Source organism: Podarcis cretensis (assembly GCF_951804945.1).
Source record: "Podarcis cretensis genome assembly, chromosome: 8".
Taxonomy (NCBI): Eukaryota; Metazoa; Chordata; class Lepidosauria; order Squamata; family Lacertidae; genus Podarcis; species Podarcis cretensis.
This window is the reverse complement of record NC_137177.1, coordinates 37,118,901-37,145,030: the sequence shown is the minus strand read 5'-3', so window position 1 is coordinate 37,145,030 and position 26,130 is coordinate 37,118,901. Positions and strand designations below refer to the sequence as shown.

The window sequence follows — 26,130 nt, the reverse complement described above, 5'->3', positions numbered from 1 at the left end:
TCACAGGGTCAGGCCAGGGGTGGAGGGGGTCCTGGGAGGGAGGTGGATGTCAGGGAACTGACATCAGAGCGAGCAGAGCGAGAGGCGGAGGCAGGGCTCCAGAGCGATGCCGGAGAGGGGACCAGCAGGGGGGAAGGAATTCAGCGTAACACCAATAGAGATGAGAGGGAGATGGAGGAATTGGTGACAGGGCTCCAAGACCCTTCACCCGAATCTAGTGGAGAGAGCGCTGGCACGCCCCTGCCTTCCCCTCACTTGCGGAGACGCATCCCGCGCAGGGAACATAGGAGGAGACTTGGGGTCAAGCAGCTTTTATGCTGGAAGAGGTTCAAGAAACGCCCACTGACGGATTCTGCAAGTGACTAACAGGTCACGGAGGGCGAGCTCCAACCCTAAATATGGTTGAGCAAACAAACGGACTAAACTGAAGGCAATTTATGCACAAGTAACCCCCTTACAACCATTACAGCACCTTACACTTTGGAACTCCCTGCCTATTGACATCAGGCAGGCACCTTCATTTTACTCTTTTTGGAATTTACTAAAAACACTTTTATTTAGGCCAGCCTTTCCAGACATATAGAATATATAGAATGTTGACGCATGTTCTAATCTGTTTTTAGTCTATTGCTTTTTTAAAAAAAAATGTTTTCAATAGTTGTTTTTACTGATAACTTTATTGTTTCGTTCTCTTTGTAAACTGCTTCCTGGCAAGACCATGACAACCAGCCTCACCCTTCTGGAGCACAGAGAGCTTTCCACGCTGAGATGTGGCAGTCTTCAGGCTGGAGGGAAGTTTCTGGTTTCAGCCTCCTCTCTGCTCCAGAACAGCATCTTTGCCTCCACAAGTCTCTGGTCCCTGCAAGCATCCAGGGTACCAACTCCCACCCTGTCTCTCCCCCCTCTTCACCGTCAACTGCAGGCTTTGCATAGCTGGCGATGCTCGGAGTGTGTCACCACCAGCGCGATGCAATCTGAGACACAGCTTGCTTTTCTGCATCTCAGATCTCAGGGCTGAGCCGCAAACTGTACATGACACAACTAAATTAATATTTAAAAATAATTACTTGCTGCCTGGAGGTAAACAGAAAAAGGGCAAATAATTGATAGCAGAGGGACTGGCAAACTCCAAGTCTGTCGAGTGTTTGTGATGAGCTGAGGAGGTTCAAAGGGGTTGCGTGCTGGCGGCTCTGAGGAGAGGGTGGTTTTTTTCCCAGAGATCAATCAAAGGCACACATACAGCACCCCAGTCCCACCCAGCCCCCATTTGGGTCTCGGCTGCATTCAGTGGGACTTCTGCACAATTCAGGCAGTTCTAGAACTCAAGGCACACAACTTTTATCCTGAAGATATTCTAAGAGGAGGGGAAGTAGAGGGGTTGTCCCTCTGCCCAGCGACATCTCAAGGAGGAGAACAGATGCTCTCAGCCGGATGCTTACCAAAGACAACAAAGAATTTTGTGTCGCCTGAACGACTAATGCATTTATTACAACACTGATGTTTGTTGCAACAATTGTCCCTCTGGAAATTTAGGATTAGGGATGTTTCCCATTTCTTGAGCACTTCCAAAAGTGTAAAGCTTGTTACAATTTGCATTTGAAATTATGTCAAGTATTGGGAAGGGAATAAAATCTTTTAAGTAAAGGAATGGTACGTTAGCAGCACAGTTCTGTAAATGTCTCGTTATACTAGCATGCACATATATAATGAAATTTGGAACTCATTTATACAAAATACAGTAGGCTTAAAAGTGTAATTGTTAACTGTTAACAATTGTTATAGTGAGATACTACACCCTTTCTTTCTGTCTTTCTGTCTTTCTTTCTTTCTTTCTTTACTTTAAAAAAAATACATTTTATGTTTTGTATTTTTTTAAAAAAAATAAACAAATTAGCAAAGGTGAAAATGAAAAATATATTTTAAAAATTGTAAAATTGTTCTATTCAGGTGTTTGGGGCTTACTCTAAAGTAAATGGGTATTGGATTATATGGCAGACGTGGGTGCATTAGCTCATTCTTGCTGCTGCTTAACAAAGTATTACACCAATGGATGCTAAGAATCACATCTGTGAGGAGGAAGGAGGAGGGGAAAGGGTATCTTGTGCCTACCAAGTCAAGTCCAACTTCCGTATGAGGACAGGCAGAATTTTGCCACCATCCACATGCCTTTGCTGGACGCAGCTCAAGCTGAATAGCCTATTTTGCCTCATCACTGACAGAGACAAGGATGGTGCCCCCCCCCCTTCCACACTCCAAAGCCTCTTTGTCATTGAAAGTTTGCATGAGCATCAGAAGATGGGGCAGATCCTGCCAGAGGTGCACAGCCTAGTGACTGGAAGAAGCAGGAGGCAGGAGGCCTCATTGGGGCTGCCAGCTCAGAACTGAGGACTTGGCTGTGTATGGTTCAGCCTTGTCCAAATAGCTGCTGCTGGGAGTTGATTGAACAGGGAACCAAAATTATCTTCCCGGAGCCAGCCTCCCTCCAGTGAATCCAATTGCCTCTGGAGCCCTCTAGAGAGAGTGTGCGGCCCCCGCCCCCACCCCCGGAAGCAACAGGGACCTTCTGCTGGGGGAACATCAGCACCCACCTGTGCGAACCGCTCTCTGGCACCTTCTGCCACCTGGATTCGCTCCTCACCCCCGGTGGGTTATCAGTGTGACGCCAGGCATGGGGTTGGCTGTCATTAATAATACATGAGACTGCCACTTGCTGGCTGGGTGCTCTGGCACCCTCTGCCGCGGAATCACCGCACGGAGTGCAGGCAGAAAGGGGGCACCTGCAAGCTCCGAGAAATTGCTTTTAGAAAATAATGTGCCAAGAGAAGCCAGCGGGACTGTCTAGGGCTTTGCATGGAATGTCACTGATATGACTGTCTGACTGCTGGACCAGGCGCTCAGGGCAGTGACCTGCTGCCGCTCAGGTGTAGGGTTGCAAGGGATTCCCAAGAGCATCATCTAGTCCAAATCTTCAGTGCAGGAATCACAACTGAAGAATCCCTGACGGATGGCCATTCCAACCTCTGCTTAGGAACCTCAAATGAAGGAAAGTCCACCTCCTTTCCAAGGGAACCCCTTCCACTGTCGAACTGCTCTTACTGGTGGGTCTGTTCCCTGGAGGTGGCTGACCTGAAAAAGCTAAGAGAGGCACAGAGGTTAGTGGGTGGGGGCTTTCAGGATGTTATACCCGTGTCCTGCATCAAGGGTGACAGCTCCCCTGCCGTCATGAAGCTGGAGCATGTGCAGGGGAGGGTGACCAAGGTGATCAAGGGTCACCAGTGCGAAAGAGACAGTGTGGTGTAGGGGTTAAGAGCGGTAGACTTGTAATCTGGTGAACCGGGTTCGTGTCTCCGCTCCTCCACATGCAACTGCTGGGTGACCTTGGGCTAGTCACACATCTCTGAAGTCTCTCAGCCTCACTCACCTCACAGAGTGTTTGTTGTGGGGGAGGAAGGGAAAGGAGGTTGTTAGCTGCTTTGAGACTCCTTCGGGTAGGGATAAAGCAGGATATCAAATCCAAACTCTTCTTCTACAAACCAAGCCTTATGAGGAATGGCTGGGGGAGCTGGGTTTGTTTTTTCTGGTAAAGAGGAGACTGAGAGGAGCAATGATAGTCATCTTCAGATATCCAAAGGGCTGTCACATGGAATATGGAGCAAGCTTCCCCCCCCCCCCCATGTTCTGGGAGACAGGACCTAAACCAATGGATTAAACTTACAAAAATGAGTTTCCGACTAAACTTCCAAAAGAAGTTTGGTTAAGCGTTGTTTGACAGTGGAACAGACTCCCTTGGAAAGTGATTAACTCTCCTTTATTGGAGGTTTTTAAACAGAGCTTGGATGATCATCTGTCATGGATGCTTTAGTTGTGATTCCTGCATTTCAGGGGGTTGGACTAGATGGCCCTCAGGGTTCCTTCCAACTCTACAGTGCTCTATGATTCTATGAGTCAATAATGGTGCATTAATGTTGGATTTATACTGGGCCACCCACACCTCATTCTGCTTTCTTAGTTGTTCTGCAATGTTCCCCACAATGTTCCCCACTTAGTTGTTCTTAGTTGTTCCCCACAATGTTCCCACACAATTGCCATCTAGAGAGGCCCTTTTGCACGGTACCCCACAAAAGTGGGACAAAAAATACACCAAAACATTTTTTTATTTCTTTTTATTTCTTTTTATTAAATTTATATCCCACCTTGTGCCCAAAGGAGCCCAGGGTGGCAAACATGTTTGTGATTTTTTTAAAAAATCAATTAAAATAAAAACATATTCAAAACATTTTTTAAAAAAAGTTCAAAACAACACAATAAAGCTTCTTTTTTTAAAAAAAGGAAACAATTTTCACTTCCGGTTTGAAAAGTTGCAAGAATTTAACAGGAAACTCTGGGGTGTTGCTCCTGTTGCAAGTGAAGCAGGATGGCAGGCTTTCACAAGTGCAAGTAGATGTAGGTATGATAACATCGTAAGCGAGACAGGGAGCCTCTCTGTGCTGCTCAGATCCCACCCCAATGCTTCCCAGGCGAAAGAATGAACCACAACAGCCTTGGGCTTTCATCCTCCCTAGAGCCAGGATTCCCCCCACTCCCTAGATCAGATTAATTGTGCATGTTGCCTCATAGAGATGGTTGCTCTGCCAGCAGTTTTAGGGGAGAGACTCAGGCAGGAGGGAGCACCTCAGTTAAGCAATGCAGGATGGGTGAGGCCTGGGAGCTCCATCAGCATTTCCAGAGAAGGGGTCCTGGAGCAGAGAAATAACTGAAGGCACCGCAGCCCCTGCACTATGGACCAGGCCACTTGAGCCAACTTTTGCCACCAGATACTTGCAGAGCCAGCCTGCAAGGGGCAGTGGTTCAGCCCTACGTACTTCTCACAGAATCGTACTTGTGATTCCTGTATGGTAGGGTGTGGACGACATGTCCCTTCAAACTCTGCAGGTTCTATGATTCTATGAAGCATGAAGACAAAGTCATGCCATCTCTCCATCCCTTGAGGACAGGAAGAACTATGAGCTTTTCCTGCGTTAACTACCAGGGTAACTGGGCTCCCACTGTGATTGTTTTTCCATGAGGTTGCCCCAGCCAGCATTCCTCAGGGGTCATGGGAGTTGCAGTCTTGTAATGTCCGGAGGACCTCAGGTTCTCCACCTCTGGCCTAGAATAACACCACTCCTATACCTTTCCAAATAACTACTAGCCCATGATGGCCTCTCCTCAGAATCCAGGAGACATGGGAAAGGAGCAGGAGGGGAACAGCAGTGTCATGTTGACATTGCTCAGTGGCCTTGTGTCTTCCCAGTGACCAGAAACAAGGAGAGGTGGGGGCAGTGGCCCATCTTCCCATCATAAGAACACAAGAAGTTCCTGCTGGATCAGCCTAATGGCCCATCTGGTCCAGCATCCTGTTCTCACAGTGGCCAACCAGATGCCCCCAAAAAGGAAACCCGTGAGCAGGATTCAGGCACAAGACCAACACTCTCCCCTCCTGTGGTTTCCAGAAGCTGGCATTCTGAAGCATTGCTACTTCCAGCTGTAGGGGCAGAGCATAGCCACCCATACCTGTAGACCTCTCACCACTTTCCCAGGCCACAACTCCTCTCTTCCCACTAAGCTCTGGAAACGGCTCTCAGGCAGCCACCGCCACCAGGAGGATGAAAAGCTCAAGAGCTGCAGCAAGAGCAGCCAAGTAGCGCATCATCACCAGCACCATCTCCTCCACCACCAGCACCACGGACGAGTTCAGGCTGGAAGAGAAGCCAGTTCCTCCTCGGGGCCTCTTTGACAGCAGTGGGAGTTTGTTGGCGAAACACAGGATGAGAAAGACGAGTTGCGGAGCAGATCTCGGCTCCAGCAAGACGGGTTTGAGAAGTCCTGGGCCTCTGCCAAGGAGGCCCTTGCAACACGCACATCTCAGAGGCAGAACGAAGCAGAGGGAAACTGCTGGGATCCTGGCGTGGAAACAGCACTGGCAACACCCTCCGAGAAGCCACTGACAGATGCCTCAGACACAACTTTTCCACCCCATAAGTGATTAACCGCCACGTCACAAAATGAGGTGGGATGTGTGTTTGTGCGTGTGTCTAAGGGTGACTGTTTTTCACTGTGTGCACTGAGATTCACATATCTGTAGTGGGAAATCTCCTCTTGTTTCCCTTCACGTATTCCTTCGAAGTGCCTATTAAGTTAAGCCACGTGGAATCCAGTTAGGTGCTCTCCAAATACAGTGGACCCTCTGGATACGAATTTAATTCATTCCGGGGGTCCATGCGCACCCTGAAAAATCTGCATACAGAGGTGCCGCTTCTGCGAACGCGTGTGGTGTGATAGAGTGCTTCTGCGCATGTGCGAGTGGTGAAACCTGGAAAAATACTTCTGGGTTTGCCGCTTTCACAACCCAAACTTTACATTACTCGAGAGTATCATAACCTGAGGGTCTACTGTATGAAGAGGATGCAAAGGCACCTGGTGACTTAATTGTCTCTTTCTACCATTATATTTATTTTATTTTATTTTAATTTTAAAAGATTGATATGCTGCTATGTCATATCTATCTCTCATCTATCTATCTATCTATCTATCTATCTATCTATCTATCACAGGCATAGGCAACCTAAGGCCCATGGGCCGGAAGTGGCCCATGTGGGTTGTTTAACCGGCCCATGGACCCCTGCTGCCCACTCAGTTGACTCCCATGTGCCGTGCTAAACTGGCGCGGAGTAGAGCAGGGACCACCTTCTGCAATGCTGGCCAGCTTCCTATTGGCTGCAAGAAGCTCCTGCAGCCAATGGGAAGCTGCGAATGCCTCCTCCACACTGGAAGGAGTGGAAATGGTGTTTGTGTGCGTGCACAAACACACACACTGGCCCACCGTGGTGTCTGCAGGATCGTGAACCGGCCCATGCCCCAAAAACCCCTAATCTATCATCTATCTATCTATCTATCTATCTATCTATCTCAAAACAGTTTACAGGCATAAACCGTAAAAACCATACATTAAAAACCATAAAAAGGTTGAAAGAGTTAAGAACCAACCTCAGTTAACCATTGTGGAAGGATGTGTTCCAAATTGCCTGCATAGGCCTGGCAGAATAGAAAATTTTCAGGCAAGTGTTTTATTTGCACATTGACAAGCAGAGGGTTAAAAAGTAGAGGCAAGCGGGACACCTCTTACAGGCAGAGACCCATTTCCCAGGGATCTGACAGCCAAACACATAACAATGCTGGACATTTGGGAAGCAAATCCTTAACACTGAGTGACTTTGGGCCAGTTACTGTCTCTCAGCCTAACCAACGCCACAGGGTTGTTGTGGGAATTAAATGAGATGGGGCAGAGCCAAGTGCGCGCAGGGGGAGGTGGGATATAAATGCAGTAAGTAAATCAGTGAATGAGGGGATTGGAGGAACCCGCAAGTCTTGCTCTACGGATCAACATTTTTAACCATGTAGCTGCTGGAGCATAGCAGGGAGTGAAGGTAACACCTTGGTGGTCCCTTCCCAAGGATGGATCCCCTGTTTCTATTCCCTCTCAGCCCCATATATTGTGCCCAACGATCCCAGCCATGTGGACCTGCAGAACTTAAGGGTCCCCCATGTGGGACCACAGCCTGAAAGGTACAGGTCACTCAAGCAGAACTGAAAAATAGGCTGCAGGGTTATCTTAATATATCATTTTTTAAAAAATGGTGTTCCCAGAGAACAATGGTATTGGTGTGGGAGGGTGTGCAGCCAAAATCACAAACACATGATGGTTAGACGGTCACTAACAGAGGCAATGACACCATGGAGGGGACCACACATAGAGGGGACTCTGTGATGTCACACCCGCAAACCTGGTGGCGGGAAAAAGAAAATGCATTAACCCCTATCTCTTCCTTCCTGCACTCACTCTTTTCCTGCCTGCAACGGAGGAAGACTTCTCTTTGTTTTCCTCCAGACAGCAATCTCCATTTTGAACTGGACTGTGGATATCTGTAACATTTTAAGGATTGTTTCTTGCCTGGTTTTCATCTGTTGGATACTGGCAAGACCTTTGATGTGAGTAAACTTTGTTTACTAAACAGTCTGAGAGTGACATTTTTGTTAAACATAAAACAGGGAGAAGATAATCCAAGTCTGCCTAAAGCATCCTTGGATATCACAATTGTTCCAGAAGGTTATGCAACCTTGTCCTAATAGCATCCAGAGGTAAGCTGCACGTGGATGATGATTTTAACTCTGCTGAAATAGATATTTGTATTCTCACACAAGTGAGAAAGAGGAAGTATAATTACTAAATAAAATATCCTCTCCTACTCATCTAAATCCATCCAACAATAGGGTGTCCTTATATACAGCAAACAATTTAAAACAACAACAACAGAGCTGCAGCCTCTGAGACAGGAAGGTATGATATCCTAGCTCCATGAGCCTGGCTTGGTCAAATGTTTGCTCAGCTTGATGCCTGCTTGGCTTCTTGAGAGAGTCTGCACATACCTGTACAAAGGGAAAACTACCCGCAAATCCACAGAAGGAGTTTGTGGTTGATCTGAGATGTTCACCTGAGCCCCCAGCTCATCATGCTCCTGACTCAGCTTCCACACAACGGCCCTGTGAGGAGCAAGACAAAGACGTTGTTGCCGTTCCCCCAACAAATCTGAGTTGTGCTTCCTAGGAGGAATAAAAGAGAGAGGGTTGTGTGAATTGTTACTGTGACACACACACACACACACACACACACACACACATCCTTGCATGAATCCAGCTGGTAAGATGATCAAGAAAAGGACCAATTCCACAGTGGCATGTACTGTATGGACAAACCAATTATCCATGTTCAGAATGGTTGGGCAGTGGAAGGTGAGTGAAGTGCAATTTGAAGCAAGCACAAGTGAGTGCTTTACTCCCGAGCAAGCAACAGCCGCCAACTTAGATCTTTTAAGCCAATGAAATGTGCCTGAAGGATTTGGAGCAAGCTGCATAAGGCAACCAGACTTCATCAGAGGAGGCCTAGACTTTAAAAATGTATATAAATACTGCCCTTCACCTGAAGATCGCAGGGTGGTTTACAATATAGAAACACTTAAATGCACAACACAGTAACAAACAAGAACAATACCCCCCTTTCCCTTGCATTTTACACCTCATGCTCAGGGCTCTTTTGCTGAGAGAGGACACCTTTGTGTGACAGACCTTGGCATCTGATAGCCCATCATGGACATCATGGATGATGAGACACCACTCTTCACCCTTCTCACCCTCCAGGTGATCTATGCAGGTTCTGAACTTTTATTAAACCCTTTTTAAAGGGTTTAATAAAAGGGGAGCCCTTGTGTGCTTATGTAGTCCTTTTAAAAAGTCTGCCATTCTCCCATTTCCTCAAAGATTCTCCACCATTTTGCATTCTAGCAGACCCCCTTCTCTCTTTCCCCTCTCCTCTCTCCCAGAACTCTTTACTTAAATTAACATTTATACCCCATCTTTCTTTACAGACAGATATTAGGCAGCTCAGAGGGAAACAACAATGCAAAGCCAGAAGCAGCAAAATCACCAATTCTGAAAGCTATACTAAAAAACGTCCCAGAAATTGAACCATTTTTAAAAGCAAGGGGGAGACACACACACACACACACACACACACACACACACAAAGCTAGAGCCAGCTATTGCTCAGCCCAGTTCTCCAGAGGACCTCCCCACCGCAGTGGGTTCACATGGAGATATTTTTGTAAAACAAAACAAAAACACCTGGGGACAAGAGCAGCCAAAGCCAGAGCAGCGGGTCGTCAGCACCAACTTCTGGAAGGACACAAAAGGGCACTGCCAGACCCATCCCAGGACCATCTCAGGAAGGAGTTTACAGGGATGTCCAGGGCACTTCCTTGAAAATAAATAAATCCCAAAGTCCATTCCTGGCTTGTGGGATCTTTGCTTTGTTTCCCGCAAGCACCCCAAGATCTGTTCATCGGCCTAAACCAAGTGCAAAAGACAAATGCTTTGCGTCAAAGCATCTCGAGGGCAGGAGCTTCGCCTGAGTGCCCAGAACTGAAGACAGCTCACAAGGCTGCGGCGCAAACCTCCACTCCAGGCTCGCCTCGCTCTCTCGGCAGCCAGGCTCGTTTTGCTGTTGAGCAATGCTGCCTCTCAGCCTAACCTGCTTCTTGCCTCTCCTGCGGGAAGCAATGACAGATCTCGCCCCCCCCCAAAACCTTTTGGGTTGCTCGTGCCTTTTCCCTCCTTGCACTTTAGAGGCTATATTCCTGAGCCCCCACGCCACACACACAGAAGCCGCTTCTTCGGCACTCGCGTCCCAGTAGTGATCAAAAGAGCCTCTGAGCATATGTAGAGTGCCCACTAGCCAACCACTGCACAACCGAGAGCCACCCCAGGCCCTGTCCGCAGCCGCCGAGCGCGGCCCGGCTGGAGTTGCGTCCCCGAAGGCGGGCTGACTGGCGCTTGTGCTCCTGCTTTTAACCTCCGCAAGAATTCGCTTCTGCAGAGAGAGACAAACGCTCCCCTCGCGCCCTTGCCCAGAGGCGAAGGCTGGCGCGAAGAAGCCGTCCTGTCCCCTCCGCAGGCCACATTTTATCCGCAGAAGAAACCTGCGAGGTAGGCTAAGACCGAGAGGGAGCGAGCTTCATGGCTCGAGTCCACTCTTCTTGTTCGCCTCGCCTTCTTCCTTCTGGCTGCAGATCTGGCGTCGAACCGGAGCCGGCGCTGCCAGAAACGCTCCGGAGCGGCGGAAAGGGACGCTCGCGGGCGCTCCTTCCAGGCGACTCGGCGCGAGCGACACTCCGGGGCGATTCTCAGGCTAGTGCGGCGGCAGGAGCGGCGCTGAAGTCCTGGGAGCCGCCGGAGCAGGCAGGCCTGCTAAAGCCCCCGTCCCGCCCCCAACTGACCAATATGGCGGGGTCGAGCTCAGCTGCCCTCCTTGTCCACTGGATAAACCGCGTTAGAGAGGAGCTGAGCACCACCCCTGTGGTTTCTGCCCCCGATCTCTGTTAGGCTCTCTCAAGCAATCGCCCTCTGCCTCTTCACCGGCGTGGAAACAGCTACAGAACGAGAAAGTTGGAAGGAACTCAAAGGGTCGTCTTGTCCAGCCCCCTGCTAAGCAGGAATCCCAGCACAGAATTTTTGCCCTAGCCGTGCGTGGGCAGTCTGCAAGCTTGTAAAGTCTAGGACTGGGAGGCACTGGGGGAGTGGGCTAGTGGTGCCCCAGCAGCCGTGAAGTATTTTGGCCAGCCACTAGCTTTCAGCTTAACCTACCCCGCAGGGTTGCTGTGAGGATGAAAAGGGAAAAGGAGGAGCACATGCAACGACTTCAGCTTCTCGAAAGAAAACAGTTTATTCACCAATGCATATATATATTGCTCTTTATTAACGCGGGAGGGGGGCTCTTTTCACTCCGAAGCTGCAGGAAGCCAGCTGGTGACCCAGAGAATGAAGGTCTCATTCATACAACCGCTCATTAACTCACCAGTGGCTCACGTGCCATCCTGTGCCCGTGAGGATGGACAGCCTGTGAGTCATTGGCCTCCGTGGCTCCTAAGGCGATAGGGTGGTTCCATCGCATCCGTTCCCTCTGAGAAGCAGCACAAACATGATTTGCATAAGGTCAATAAACACATCCTGACGTGGCTGTAGGCCGCGGAGGGATTGGGGCTCAAGGGCCAAAGATAAGGCGCGGGGGGCATTTCATCCCACTCTCCTTGTGAGCAAGAAACAAAAACTAGTTAGACCCCCAGCTCTGGAGGAGCTTCTGAGATGATGGGAGCCCCCACCCGCCCCCACCTCTCCAACCGCTTGGCCTAGTTTTGCCCAACAAGCATTTCCGCCTGTGTCCTGCTGCTGCCCTCTGGGAAGAGTGTGAAAGTTGCAGGGGGGGTGACTGCGCGCTGCTCTAAACTGCTTGAGGAAAGGGTGGCCAGGGAAGGGGGAAAAAACCCTTTTAATTTTTATTTATTTTTTATTTATTGCATTTACATCCCACATTTTTTCTCTCCAAGGAGTTCAAGGTGGCAAACACATTCCCCCCCCCTTCTCATTTATCCCCCAAAACAACAACCCTGTGAGGCAGGTTAGGCTGAGAGGTGGCGACTGGTCCGCCAAGGACACCCTGTGAGCCTCATAGCCCAGTAGTGATTTTAACCCTGGTCTCTTCCAGGTCCTAGTCCGACACTACCCACTACACAACACTGCCCGGTTTTTAGATGGGGGCCACCTTGATGCTGGAACTCAGTTCTCCCGCGCTGCCCGTTCCGTGCTGGGAAGACCCAATGTGGTGGCCTGCAGGCAGGAGCGCCCCTCTTCCCTCTCCCAGGGCCAACTCCTCAATAAAGTTCCCAATGGAAAATGCCCGGAGGAGCCCGGAGTGCTGAACCCGGATCTGGCAGGTGGGCACTGGAAAGCGAAGCCTTCACGAGGGGGTCGAATAAAACCTGAAACGGTTGTGCCCCTTCCAGCTTCCTGCGTGGCAGTGATGCGAAGGAAGGGCTGAGCTCCATCAACGTGGTCTAAGGTGAGTCTCTGCCCCGCTCAGCATGCGGAGCGCGCACTTGGAGTGGCTCAGAAGCCCAGCACACCCTCATAAAAGCAGCTGGGAGGATCGTCTCATCCCCACGGCGTCCCCCATTCTGCAAGGGGAGTTGGGGGAGGAAGGGAACCTCAGCAACACACGAGCCCCTTATCCCATCTTCTCCAACCCAGAACCATCAGACAACTATGGCATCCCTTTCTAGAAACAAATGACAGGAGAGAGAATTGTAGAGTTGGAAGGAACCGCAAGGGTCCAACCCCCGCAATGCAGGAATCGCAGCTAATGATTCTATGAGAGATGGCCACCCGACCTCTGCTTACAAACCTCCAACGAAGGAGCCCGTTCCTCTGCCGAGCATCTCTTGCCGTCAGAAAGTTCTTCTTAATGTTAAGTCGGAATCTCTTTTCTTGTCATTTGAATCCATTGGTTGCTAGCGCCTAGGATTTACGCTTCTGTCAGCAAGCTTTGGAGAGTAAGGGCCAAACCCGCTCTGGGAAGCTCAAACTCCTTCTGCTTCTCAGAGGAAGCCGTGCGCGGCAGAGCTGTGGAAACAGACATCAGCATCAGGAATGCGGGCAAGGGGGCGAAACTAGGCACTCACCCAGCGCTGTGGCCTCAGGGCGCTCCCTCTAGGTCCATCCAGGTCCCACTGCGGAGACAATTCCCGGAGACCCAAACATGCCTGAGAGAAGGGCATAAGAGAGCGTTGGGCGAGGAGAAGGGCCGGCTTGCTCGCCTTCGGCCTCGCTCCGGAGCAGAGGCGCGCTCTCAGCCTCTCGCAGGCACGTTCTCTCCAAATTGGAGAGGAAGGTACACCCCGCTCCGCCCGGTAGTTTTGCCAAATCGTGGGCCTTATAGTTGTTAAGGGGCCGTCACAAAAGCAAGCCGATCTCTTCTTCACCCCCGAAATTCTCTTCCCCCCCTTCCCCCACGCGAGACGAGACCCTCAGGCCCGAAAAGGAGAGAGAAACTGGGCAACGACGCGAGGAAACCCCCCGCCCCGAGTCTGAGATATGACCCGTCTGGAGGGACAGGAGTGCGTATTCCCCCCGCCCCCCCAAAAAAAACCCCCTAGTGCCAACCCCAGTCGGCAGACTCACCGGGGCAGCAGCGGAGCAGGGGGAACCGGCGCCCGAGCTCCGGGAGGCTCCGCAGACGCGGCGCGATTGCTAGGGCGCCGGCGACCCTGCGCTGACTGGCTGGCTGGCTCTCGCGTCGCGTCCCGTCCCGTCCCGTCCAGCAGGTGCTGCCGCCTCCGCGGCCGCGCCGCTCCCCCCACGCGCTGAGTGGCCGAGCGGCGCGCCCGGCGCGCCTTCCCGCTCCAATCACGGCCGGCGCCGGCAGACGGGGCGGGGGCGTCTCCCTTCGCCGGGGGCGCCCTATGGAGGTGCGGTGCGGGCTGCCAGTCGCGGGTGGCGGAGCCAATGGGGCGCGCGTGGGGGAGTGGCCGCGCGTGGGGCCGAGCCGGGATTCTAAAGCGCGTCCCCCCGCCGAGGGGGCCCCAGTGAGAGGCGCGCTGCGCGGGCCAGCCGACGACCCGACCCCACGCGGAAGCAGCTGCCGCCATGGCCACCACCACGGCGCAGTACCTGCCGCGCGGCAGCCCCCTCCTGGCTGTGCCCACGCCGGACGCCGAGCGCCTTCACCAGGGCCCCACGTACCGCGAGGTGCAGAAGATGATGCACCACGAGTACCTACAGGGCCTGGCCGCCACGCCGGGGCACCCCATCGGCAGCCTCCCGCACCATCAGTGGCTGCCAGGCGCCACTGGAGACTGGGGCGGCGGCGGCGGGGGGACCCACCTGGAGCACGCCAAAGGGGGCGGCGCGGGCCCGCGAGGAGACCTCGACGGCTTCCACTCGCGCTCACACCTGGTGCACCAGCAAGCGGGCGGCGGAGGAGGCGGCGGCGGAGCGCACTGGGGGCAGGGGGCTCCCGCGCATCACCTGGGCGGCTGCCCCTCGGCCATGTCCCCGACGGCCGCCGGTGGGCACCAGGCGCTGCTCTACTCTCAGGCGGCCTACCCGGGGCTTAACGGGATGCTGGGCCCGCAGGCACCGGCCTTGCACCTGCCCCATGGCCACGCGCCCCACGGCGGTCACCACCAGCACCATCCGCACCAGCACGAGGAGGCGGAGGCGGCGCACCTGGAGGGCTCCCCGCCGCACCTGGGCCACGCGGGGGGCCACGAGCCGGGGTCGACGGCGTCGGACGAGGAGGCGCCCAGCTCGGACGACCTGGAGCAGTTCGCCAAGCAGTTTAAGCAGCGGCGCATCAAGCTGGGCTTCACGCAGGCCGACGTGGGGCTGGCGCTGGGCACCCTGTACGGCAACGTCTTCTCGCAGACGACCATCTGCCGCTTCGAGGCGCTGCAGCTGAGCTTCAAGAACATGTGCAAGCTGAAGCCGCTGCTCAACAAGTGGCTGGAGGAGACCGACTCCAGCACGGGCAGCCCGGCCAGCCTGGACAAGATCGCGGCGCAGGGCCGCAAGCGCAAGAAGCGCACCTCCATCGAGGTGGGCGTCAAGGGCGCGCTCGAGAGCCACTTCCTCAAATGCCCCAAGCCCTCGGCTCACGAGATCACCTCGCTGGCTGACACGCTCCAGCTGGAGAAGGAGGTGGTACGCGTCTGGTTCTGCAACCGGCGGCAGAAGGAGAAGCGCATGACGCCCGTCGCCGCACCGCACGCGCCCGCCATGGACCAGGACCTTTACGCGCAGGGCGCCGACGCCTCGCCGACGCTCCAGCACCACCACCAGCACCCGCACACGCTGCAGAGCCCCGGGCAATGACTCGGCCCGGGCGGGGACGGCTCCCGAGGACTGGACTGGCCTGCTTGGGACTGGCTGCGGGACCTGCCCGCAGGGCCAACGGACTGCGCCCTCGGGGGCCGGCCGAGAGAGCCCCCGGCGCAGCCCTAGGACAGACAGATGGCCGAGCCGCCCCGCCCGACGACGACGACGCCGGACCGGGCAAGCAGCAGCAGAGCGCGCAGAGGCGCGTTAATTTATTCCTACGCCTGCTGGCGACCGACTCTCTTTCTAATTTAAAGTCTCTGTATTTATTTGAAACTCCACCGACCGAACCTGGAGCAGCAGCAACAGCCTTATGGCCGGCGGGAGAGACGCGAGAGGCCCAAGGTTTGAGCTGGGTGCGGTTTCTTCTTGCGGGGGGCGGGGGCGGAGGGGCGCAACCTCTATTGCCAGCCGGGCGGTGTCTGGGAGAGGCCGCCTGGGCTCCCCAAAGCGACCCACAAGGGACTCGGCGCTCGCTTCCACTTTGCCCCTTGAATCCGGCAGGCGCGGAGGTTGAGGGACCGGGTCCGAACTGCCAGCACCCGATTCCCGCCCTGGCCCGCTGTGACTTCCCTTTGCTCGCACGCCAGGCCCGCCCCGGAGCCGGGCGCCCGTCTGTTGGGCCGGGTCCGCCACTGTATCATCCTGCTCCGTTTTTATTTATGTTACAGCCAATATTTTATTACTCGCATAAAACATTTATCCAGGAACCCGCCTCGTGTCTTTTTCTTTTTTGTCCCCATTAAGCGCCGGGAAAGAGGAGGAGGAAGGTAGGGCAGGGCAGGACAGGGCGCGAGGCAGTTTCCAAGGCGGCGGCGGAGAATCTGGACTCCGGCAGGATTAAGGCGCAGGGGCCCCTGAGACGGCTCTTGCTTCCCGCAGCCCCAGAGGTTTTCTTTCCTGCCCCCCCCCGCCCCCACTGCCTTAAATCTCCCTCCAACGGTGGAAAAATTCTTCACTGCCCCCGCTGAGACCCAGCGCCGGCACCCTCAGGCCTACAGGAAGCGGCGGCGACCCCAGTCGGGCCGTGCGTTTGGCTCTCTCGGTTTCCCCAGAAAACGGTATGCTCCGGGCCACCAGGGTTGCTGAAGAAAGGGCCCGCTGCTCTTTGAATGCCCCCGAGGGTTCCTCAACTTCCCTGGGAGGCAGCCATGGGCTGCGGGCATCTCTAGCCGGTCCCGCTCGGGCGGGCAGAGCCGGACCGTACAGAGGCGCTCGCTGGCCGGGTCAGGGCGGCTCACCTGCCTGCCTGGTCTCCGCTTCCCCACGGAGGCCCCTTCTCCGTCCTCGAAGCGCTTCGGGGTGGCAGCGAGGCGCTCCTCCCGGGTGCAGAGAGCCCTTCCCAGTAGATTAGGAGGTTGTCGGGACGAAGCCGGCCGGGGAAGGCTAGTTCAGTTCAGGCTTGCCAACCAGGTTGCGAAAAAGTCAGTGGAATGCGAGGCGACATTTTTTGTTTTGTTTTGTTTTTCTGCTGGGATCTCTCGGTCCAGCTTTGTGGTCATTGCGGAAAAGTTCTTTCTTTCTGGAGGGTTTTGAACTCTCCCTTTTCAGCGGCTGCCGCGGGGGGGCGAGAAATCCTGCCCCCACTGGCCGCATCTTTTGTTATGTAGGAGACTGGACCAATTTGGAATCCCTGCAGGGCAATAATTCACCAAGTAAAAACAATCTAGCAAACACTTTTAAGACAACAGCCTTTGAAAAAAGTTCTTAGATTATACAGTGAACTAATTGAAACTGGGTGGTGAACTTTCAAACTGGCGGTTAGCTCATTTTATTTAGGACAATGCTATAGATGCCTGCGTGAGTTCAGTGAGGCATGGGCAAAGAGAAGGGTAAGTAGGAGCGCAGCCGTCTGAATGCGCTTCTATGCCACCTTATCCGCTCATCTCTGCAAGGTGGCGCTTGTAAAACGAGGAGCCCTCGGTGTTCTGAGGCCGATCCAAGAGAAAGTTCTCCTTGCCTGAGCCTCACTGAAATGAAAGGGCGACCCAGAGGGCGGGGAGGGAAGCAGACAGACCTCCTACTCCCCAGCCTAGGCCATCTGTCTGCTGGTTCCCCTGAATTCTGCTGCGCCACACGCAGCTCCAAAATTCGCCATTGTCTGCTGGTGACGCCGCTGCCGGGGTCACTTTCTGGCATAATCCGCCTGCCCGCGCTTGATGCAAATGAACGCATTTCAGAGTAGAGGAGAGAACATGCATTTGGAAATCTGCTTCCCTCTCTGGATTGCTTTTGTCTTCCTCTTGATAATGCAAATGCCCAGGCGGAAAGAAAGAAAAGAAAACCCCAGAAAAGTCAAGGAGACTCATTCAAAGTGTTTGTTTCGCTGCTGTATCTCCAGGTCAGGGAGAGTTTGCGGTGGAATCTGATAGCCCAAGTGGGGAAGAGTTTAAGGAGCATCATTGGTAAGTCTTTTTGGAGTTAGTCAGTGGCATGGCCTTCCTCCTCTCCCCGCTATTCACATATTGAAAATGCAGAATCCGAGGGGGAAACCAGAGGACCCGCAGTCCGCAAAGTCGGCTGTGAATTAGCCCAAGAGAAGCCGGCAAGGGGCAGGAAGCCCCTCCCTCGCCCACCTCAAGCCAGCCTCAGGCACTGCTGCTTTCTCCGTCCTTCAGTCTGCACCCCCGCCCCGCCGCCTTTCAGTCTTTCGAGGCCACCCAGGGAGCCCTTTTCCTCTCTTTTCTGTGCTGTCAAAGGTCGTTTTAAGACAACTTTTGTTTAGCCCTGAAATGGCATTTCGTGCGAAAGGCACGACTCGACCAGGGTTGCTGCTGCTGGGGGAGTCCTTTTTTAATTTTTATTTCTTTGGCTTGGGTTTTTCTCTAAGCTGCCAGAAAGCTGCGCTGAAGGGACCCTCTTTTGGGGGGGACCAGCAGCGCGCCTCGATGCGGCTCTTCGGCAGAGCCACTTTCTAGAGTTGTCTCTGCCGGGATGGGGCTTGCTAGTGGCAGGGAGTGGAAGGTGCTGAGCCCCACCACGCCGGTTGCTTTCTCCCCTCCCCGAGAAAAAGACGAGGCCCCTTTCCTTGCGTGAAAAAAGAAGCCATTTGCAAGAGGTGGGGGACTAGGGGGACTCCGTCCCGCTTTTATCCGCTAAGAAGTCAGGGGAAGGGACGTCTTGGTCGCTCTGCTTAGGCGAGCGGGTTTTCTTGGGGCGGGCCAGAGGAGAAGGAGGCCGGGAGTCTTCGCTTCCAGGCAGCGGCCTCCTCTTCCCTTTGGGAACGTGGGCGCAGCCTATGGAGTCGTGGAGGGGAGCAGGGGTGGCGAACCAACCCTTTGGGGAGCCTTTCGAAGCCCCAAACGCCGTCCCCGTTTCCCTCCCCAGGATCCTCCTTTGTTGGGGAGGAGAACTGACCGCTCCAGCCCCTTCATTATCGGGGTCCCCCTCTCTTCTGTATACCGAAGGCTTCTTCTGACGCAAATGGGGGCCATGCGAGAGCAGAGGGCGGCTCCCTTTGTCTCCCCAACAGTCCCAACACCCCGATTTTCTTTTTTTCCAGTGAAAAGGGTCTTTCCTGTCCCCATCCTCCCCCCCCCCCGCGTTCTGGCCCATCGTGGAACTGAGCCCTGTCCCCGCCCATCTGCTGCCCCCCACCCCCCCACTGAGGCGCGCAAAGAACCGGCTGCTTCCTTATTGACACCTTTCCAGAGAAGATGCGCCTCGTCGGCCAGTTGTGTGCCTGCCCTGTAAGCTGAATGACTTATGGAGCCGGCAGCTACCTCAGCTGTGGTGGGTCTCATGGACTTGTCCAAAGGGCCCCTCGAGTGTGCGAAAGTGCATTGTCCCCCAGGGTCGCGGGGGGGGGGCGTTTCTGTGAAGACAGAGTGCCCCCTACCGCCTGGCAAAGGAAGCGCAGCAGAATACTAGGTCACTCTGGCAATTTGTGGGGCGTTGCGGGGGGCGGGGGTGCTTCTGCTGGAAGCAGAATATAAATGAGTTGGTAAGTTCCATCAGCTCACGAATGTTGATGAGACGGAAAGCAGGTTTCGGAGTGATATGGAATTCTGGACACATAAGATGCCGTGGGAGGGGAGGCGGCGACGTGGCTTTTTCTTAGGCAGCTGTTTCTGAGCATGGGGAAGATCCAGGGTAGCTCAGGCCACTGGCTTCCTGACATTTGCTCTTGCCCGGCTGCTGTTAAGCAAGCCCCCCCCCCCCTTCATTGTCATGAGCCATTTTCATTTCAGATGTGCTCCAAAATCTTTACATTGTGAGAGGAGAGGGCAGAGAGGGAAGGGAGGGGCGCTCAATCCGTGGCAACCAAAAGGGAGCACTAAGCCCCCTTCTCCGACCCCCCACCACGCCCCACTGCGCCAAACCGTGTCCCTGTGAGCCAAACTGGCCTTTGTGGATGCCACCAGACGCGGCCCAGTCGTAACAACCCGAGGTAGGGGGTCCCTCCTCTCTCCCGCAGGATCACCCCAGAGAGCAGCAAAGGGGATGGAGCAGTCGGGGCCGGGGGCTTGGGAAGCACCACCGATTCAGTGGGGCTCCAAGAAGGGGCAGAGAGCTTGGCCTCCGCCTTGGCACCGTGTCCCGTCCTCTCACACCTCCGCCAATGGCGCGCTGCTGCTGCTTCTGCCACCACTGCACAAATATAAATAGACGGTGCCTGCAGCTTAATCAGGTGTTTTCCTCGGTGACTCACATCAGCTCTATCTGCAAAAGTTTCAATTAGATCTAATAAGAGCGGGCTTTGTTGCTGTGAGTAATCGCAGGAAGGGCTGGGGAATTGGGAGGCTGCAAAGGCAGCATTAAAGTGCGCCGGGCTCGGCTTGCGGGGAGGAATAATGCGCGTGTTAAATCAGGCCTCCTGCATAATTCATGCCACTCGGTATCACGTCCCCTTTTCCCGGGTTGCCCTAAACCGATGTGGCTTCCCATAAAGCCCAGGATCATTGTCTGTGGTTGCTGGAGGTGTTTCCCCAACAGCAGGACAGGCTCTGGGGCGGCGGCTGATGCTGCTCCTCGCTCTGGGCCTTAAGTGGAACAAAAAAAGGGGCTTTCCTGGGTCACATTTCTGGTCACCGGTGCAGAAATGCCCAAAGGCTTAGCTCCAGCATTCAGCTCCCTTTTGCTTCCTAACAGACAGCGGCCCTTTCTCATTCTGTGGGTAGTGGAATGCTGTTCACCAGTGCAAAGATTTAAATGAGCAGACATAGGATTTCCTTCTAATGATGAGCTTTTTATTTTTATATTAAATTGTGCTCTTCAGGCCACAATGGTTAAAATGTTGTTTTTCAATTTCCCTTTTTCCAGCAGTAGCCCTTTACATGGAATGATGCATTTCTCACTTGTTTTAAACAACTGTAACCTTTTAAACATAACCATTATTGGAGTATTATTCTCCGCGTTTTCATGAAATGAACTAGAAAATGTGTTTTATTTATTCATGAGGATATCGTGAATTGCACTTAGGACGTTTCAATTCAATTAAAATGTACGTGTGCATAATTTTATAATAGTTCATTTGAACTAAAATAAAATAAAATAACTGGATACACAAGATTAAAATAAATTAAATACCAGGAAGCCTTTTTGCAAAAACTAGAATTTGGAAAAGTCAAAAGCAAATCCCCCCCCCCAGGTAATAACTTAAAGGACATCTGCTGGAGGGCAGGGGGACAATTCTCATGATGCTTCGATCTTAAACTGAGTTGTCAGTATCTGAAATTCTTTGCTTAACTTTGCCTTAGCCTGGACTGCCATGAATGTTGCTATAAACTGCACACAAAAGAAAACTTAAGCATTTTGAAGGATTCTTGACAGAACTGGGGAAAAATGCACCACACTTGAAAAAATGGTATAATTATTTGAATTACAATCATTTTTTCCCCTCTTTTAATTTCATTTGTTAAAATGGAGTTTAAAATTCAAGGAGCTCTTATGGATACAACATAAACAGTTCCTTGTTATTCTTAAGGATTTTAATTGTAATCTTGTAATCCAGGTTTTTAATTTTAAAATGGTCAGAAAGGGGATATATTTAAATCTACATGTATTTCTAAATTATTTGGACATGTATTTAAGTCTGTTTCTAAATGATTTGTGAAGCTGCACAGAGCCCACTTGCAGCTCTGTAGTTCCTTGGGGCAGGTATTTCAGGTCCTCAATTCTGGCCATGCATTTGGAGAAAGAAGAGGAATGCCTCTCCCCCACTTCTTGTCCTGTGGCAAGTCTCTGATGGAGGGGTTTAGGTGCAAACTCTTTGGCTGCTACAGCCCTTTCTCTTTGACTTGGGAGGAGTCACCCCCACAAAGCACTCTATAAGCCTGAGCTGAAGGACAAGAACTGGACAGCGGTGGCAAGCTTTGATTAAAGCCCAAATTCCTCACAACATCTTCATTGTGTTCTGTTTTTCACCCTGAAGGTTTTCGAATGTCTGTCACTGAAAGATGCCCCAAAGGGTCCCTGTGGAAAGGGCTGTTTTCTTCTCCTTTGCTGTGTTGGGGCAGGCCAGGGTGACAGGCAGAGTGTCCTCCATGCAAGTTTATCACCCCATTTCCTCCAGTATAAACAAAGTCAAACAGAACTAGAATGCATCGTCTTTGCAAATAGGTTTCTAGGGAGAACCTTTATGCAGAAATGTTTCTTGTTCATACCTATTTTGCTTTTAACAAATGTTGTGGGTTGCTGGGTTTGTTTGTTTTTTTAAATCCTGCCTTCCTATATAAAAACGCGCAGTGAAGTTTGGAACATCTTAGTTTGTAAAAAGTAATATGAAATGGGGTGCACACACATGATAGAGGGGTGTAAAATTGTGCATCGCATAGAGGAAGTGGAGAGATGGAAGTTCTCTCACCCCCAACATTTTCATAATAGCACAGGAACTCGGGGGGGGGGTGAAGGATGCTTCTTCACACAGCACCCAATTAGGCTGTGGGAGTTGCTCCCACACAGTGTGGTGTTGGCCACATTGTGGGGCTTTGGCCTAAAGGAGGATCAGGCAAATCCAAGCCATGGTGTCTGCCTCCAGCCTCTAAGAGCAGAGAGCCATGCCTCAAGGCCAGATGCTGTGGATCAATGGGGAACAAGAGCCTTTTCCCCCACGGACTGCCTGTCAGCTTCCGAGGGGCATCTGGTTAGCCACTGTGGAAACAGGATTTATTTATCACTTATTTATTTAAAAATGTACACTGCGGTATCATTTTATAAAAATATAAAATCAAAGCAATTTACAGCAATAAAAACATAAAACTATAAAATTAAAAACAGCCATGAATTAACCATTGTGGAGGAGTGCGTTGCGAAATGCCTGGTGGAATAGAAAAGTTTTCATTTAAAAGTTGGCACAGAAGGCGACTGCTGAACCTCTATTGGCAGAGTATTCCACAGCGTTGGGCCCATGATACTAATGGCCGATGACACTGAAGAATGATGCTGGCCTAGCAGCAAGCCCTTTGGTCTGATCCTACAGCCAGGCTCATCCTTCCACCACCTCCCGGGCAGGAACATGGAACAATCTGGCAGCTGATGGCAATTTTGTTTTAATTTTCCTTTGACTTTTCCACGCCAGAGTTTGCTCCGCTCTAGGGGGGGAAGAGCTGCAAATTGCCAGCTCTGTGAGCTTTTCTGCCCAACTCTCAATCCATCAGCTCAGTCTGCTGCAGAATACAAATATTGCTGGAGGAAGATTAAAAACAGGCCTGGAATGGCAAGCAGTTATAACTCTTTCCCTTCACACCAGAAGTTCTTGGCTGTCAACATCCTAAGGGTGAGAACAACGGGCCCTGTTTGTGCCAAAGCCAAGAGGGATGGAGGCCAGATGAGGGGTCATGGCAGATCTCAACCTTGCCCATCTCATCCAGAAGGTCTAATAGAATCCATGGGCAAAAAGATGGAGGAAGTCAAAGGGAGCAGCAGACTTAAGGAAGTCATAAGGAGGGCGGGGGAGGGACTGGAAAAAAAATGAAAAATGGCCTGGTCAATTGATCCGCCAAGCCGGCAAAGTAAGGAGCCACTCAGCAGCCTCTGAAGCATGGATAGGATCTAAGGGAGAAAAGTCCTAACCCCACCCCAACCTTGTTGCCTTTGGGCTTGCATAAAACACATCACTACTGGTGGATGGGGTAGGGGGGGGTTTCTCCTAGCAAGCATTCAAGATCCACAATGAATGACTTTTTATGCACAGTTGGTTAGAGCGTGGTACTGATAATGCCAAAGTTGCAGGTTCTATCCCTATATGGGGAAGCTGCATATTTAGGTTGGATAAGATGATCCTCAGGGTCCCTTCCAATTTTATGCATCTAGGTCTCACATGAAGCAAATATGATCTTATGCAAGAGAACTGGAAGGATGGCAGAAATTGGGGGGGGGGAGAGAGAGAAGGGCAAAAGCAAGAAAAACACCAAGGACCTTTGAAGAAGGGCTTTGGCTGTTGGTTGAATGTTTGTTCTTCCTTTCTACTAAATGGTGCTTAATGTTTATTTGCTTGCTTGCTTGCTTGCTTGCTTGCTTGCTTGCTTGCTTGTTGCATTTATTATACCCCACCTTTTTCCTCCAAGGAGCACAAGGTGGCATACACAGATCTCTCTCCCCTTTTTATTTTCACAACAAAACTGTGAAGCTAATAGACAGTGACAGGCCTAAGGTCACACCCAGCAAACTTCATGCCTGAATGGAAATTTGAACCCTGGTTTCCCAAGCACTAGTAAAACCATTTCACCACACTGGTGTTCTGTTAACAGCAAACACACACAATGAGATAGAAAATAGCAACTGGAACATAAAAACAGGTCTGCAAAGCATTATTTAAACAAAACTAGTAAAACTGAACCAATTCAAAACTGAACCACTGCCCATTGAACCAATTCCCCTCTTCAACATAGACCTGGCTTTCTGCTTTTTGATGGGCAGAGAAATTCTCCTACTATTTTGGAGTCCTGGGAAGAAAGGAGGGAGGTGGCCTCTGCATTGTTTGATGAAGGTGTTGAAGGAACAAACTGCAAAGCTCTCAGATCTCAGAGTCAACTGTTTCCATGCCTGTGAGTGGCTGGTTGTGGCAAGGGCAGCCCTTGAGCCCTGCCTGCGTTGGCAGTCAAAGCCAGGCTCAAAGGGCAGGGACCTTGCTCCCTGGGCCACCCTTGGAAATTCTGCTGCGCTGCCCAGTGGAGCTTTGGCTCTGCCTTTAATTGCTCTTCCTGGAGGCTGGGAGGTGGGAGCCAGGAAGAAATGCCAAGGGATGATCAATGCGACATGAAATCCTCTTTATTGACCACCTTTCACCTCTGCTTAAACTAATGACGGAGCCTCCACTTATCTGTCCCAGGGCTCTAGGCACATCAATTTCACAAGGCCACATAAATAACCAGGGGTCACAGGGCACCCCAGAGCGGCCTGTCAAGTGACCTGCCTGTCTGTCATGGAAGGAGTGGTGGAGCTCCAGCTACGGAGGCCAAGGTGGGCCCCAGATCTCTCACCAGGCCAGGCCTTGCAGTGTCTGGTTCTTCCTTCTGTAAGCTGCATACCAGAAACTGCTGGGTCCATCAGCCACCGAGGGGGGGGGGGTTTCAGATGGACAGTGAGAAGAAACTGGTGGGCTGGTAGCCAGCTGCGGCGGAAGCAAGTGACTCAAGTTGTGTGGCTCACAAACTGGGCTAAAGGCAAGGGGCTCTCAGAGGCATGCAACAGGGCAGCCTTAAGGAGGGGATTTGCTTGCCGAGGTGCCACCAACATTACCCCATTCCAGAGCAGCAGGATTTTCTCTTGGGTTCTGCTGCGTGTGAGATGTCTCCACCAGTGTACTGGGTAGAGGCAGATGGAACCTGCCCTTCACATTTGTTGCTGATGCAAGAAGGGGGAAAGTGGGAGTTTGCCTCCGTTCTCCACACAGCAACCACAAGAGCTGCTCACAGCAATGAGCATAAGACTCATGGGGAGGCTGTGAGATGAGAGGATCAGAGGATGGGACTTAGATTCAAAATGCCTTCAGGCTGCTTCCAGGTGAGTGTTTATTGTGGGGGTAGGAGATGCTTCTCATCTGTGCAAGTTTTTCACAGGGTTCACATGGCATCATTGCATCAAAATGCCATCTTGCACGTCCACACACGCACACACAATTTAATCTGGATTTATCCTTTCTGGGGGAAATATTATGTCAAAACAAAACGGTAGGTGAGCCACCTGCAATGTCTGGAAGACCCATTGATAGCACTAAGCCCCCATCTGGAATGACCCTCAGTTGAAAATCCCCTGCTATAAGGAACAAGTTCAAGAAAGATAAAAGTAAAGGGAACACTTCTCAGCCAAAATGTTGGAGAGGCTGCTGGGATCTCTGACCCAACCGAAGTAAAGAAGCATGACAACAAGGATCTTGCTAAAGCATCACCTGCAAGGAATGTCATTTGGGGTTGCACCAATAATTCCAAAATTGCAAGCAGGGGGTAGTGCTTGTGTTTGCCCTAGTGGTAGGTCAGGGCCAATGTGCTCTGCCCAGTTCTGGCTAACACCTTAAAGAACTGGAGAGGACAGAGTCAGAGGAACACCACAAAGATTCTCTCTCTCTCTCTCTCTCTCTCTCTCTCTCTCACACACACACACACACACACACACAGAGAGAGAGAGAGAGAGAGAGAGAGAGAGAGAGAGAGAGCAGGCAAAGGCCAGAGCAACTCTGGGTATTAACTTATGTGATTGATGCAGCGGGGCACAGGTTCTATGCAGCGGCGTAGCTAGGACAGGAGGCAGGGCTAGCCATCCATGGGGATGGCCACCTCCCGCTCAGATAGAGGGCGGCTGAGATGAAGCTAGCTGTTCCAGCACCAGGAGTGGCGCACATGCTGTGCACCCGGGGGTGGGGCTAGCCACCCATGGGGGTGGGGCTAGTGT

General features: G+C 52.1%; 1 protein-coding gene and 1 long non-coding RNA gene across 5 annotated transcripts; one reads left to right on the top strand and one right to left on the bottom strand.

The window, feature by feature from the left end:
* Positions 1 to 7,090: 7,090 nt before the first annotated feature.
* LOC307222917 lies at positions 7,091 to 17,564 on the bottom strand. 2 transcript variants are annotated; one of them, XR_013841900.1, is made up of 2 exons: positions 16,542 to 17,564; positions 7,091 to 8,640 (listed from the first exon to the last, which is right to left on the bottom strand). It is a non-coding gene; the product is annotated as an uncharacterized lncRNA (long non-coding RNA). The 2 variants fall into 2 exon arrangements; XR_013841901.1 differs by lacking the exon at positions 16,542 to 17,564 and adding an exon at positions 11,447 to 11,618.
* POU3F1 (POU class 3 homeobox 1) lies at positions 14,004 to 22,061 on the top strand. 3 transcript variants are annotated; one of them, XR_013841892.1, is made up of 2 exons: positions 14,004 to 15,645; positions 20,891 to 22,061. XR_013841892.1 is itself a non-coding variant. In XM_079988454.1 (1 exon), the coding sequence occupies exon 1, from the start codon at positions 14,071 to 14,073 to the stop codon at positions 15,295 to 15,297; it is 1,227 nt and encodes a 408-aa protein (XP_079844580.1). In that variant the 5' UTR covers positions 14,004 to 14,070; the 3' UTR covers positions 15,298 to 16,010. The 3 variants fall into 3 exon arrangements, 1 of the variants encoding a protein (XP_079844580.1); XR_013841893.1 differs by lacking the exon at positions 20,891 to 22,061 and adding an exon at positions 17,642 to 18,591; XM_079988454.1 differs by lacking the exon at positions 20,891 to 22,061 and having other exon boundaries at positions 14,004 to 16,010.
* Positions 22,062 to 26,130: the final 4,069 nt, after the last annotated feature.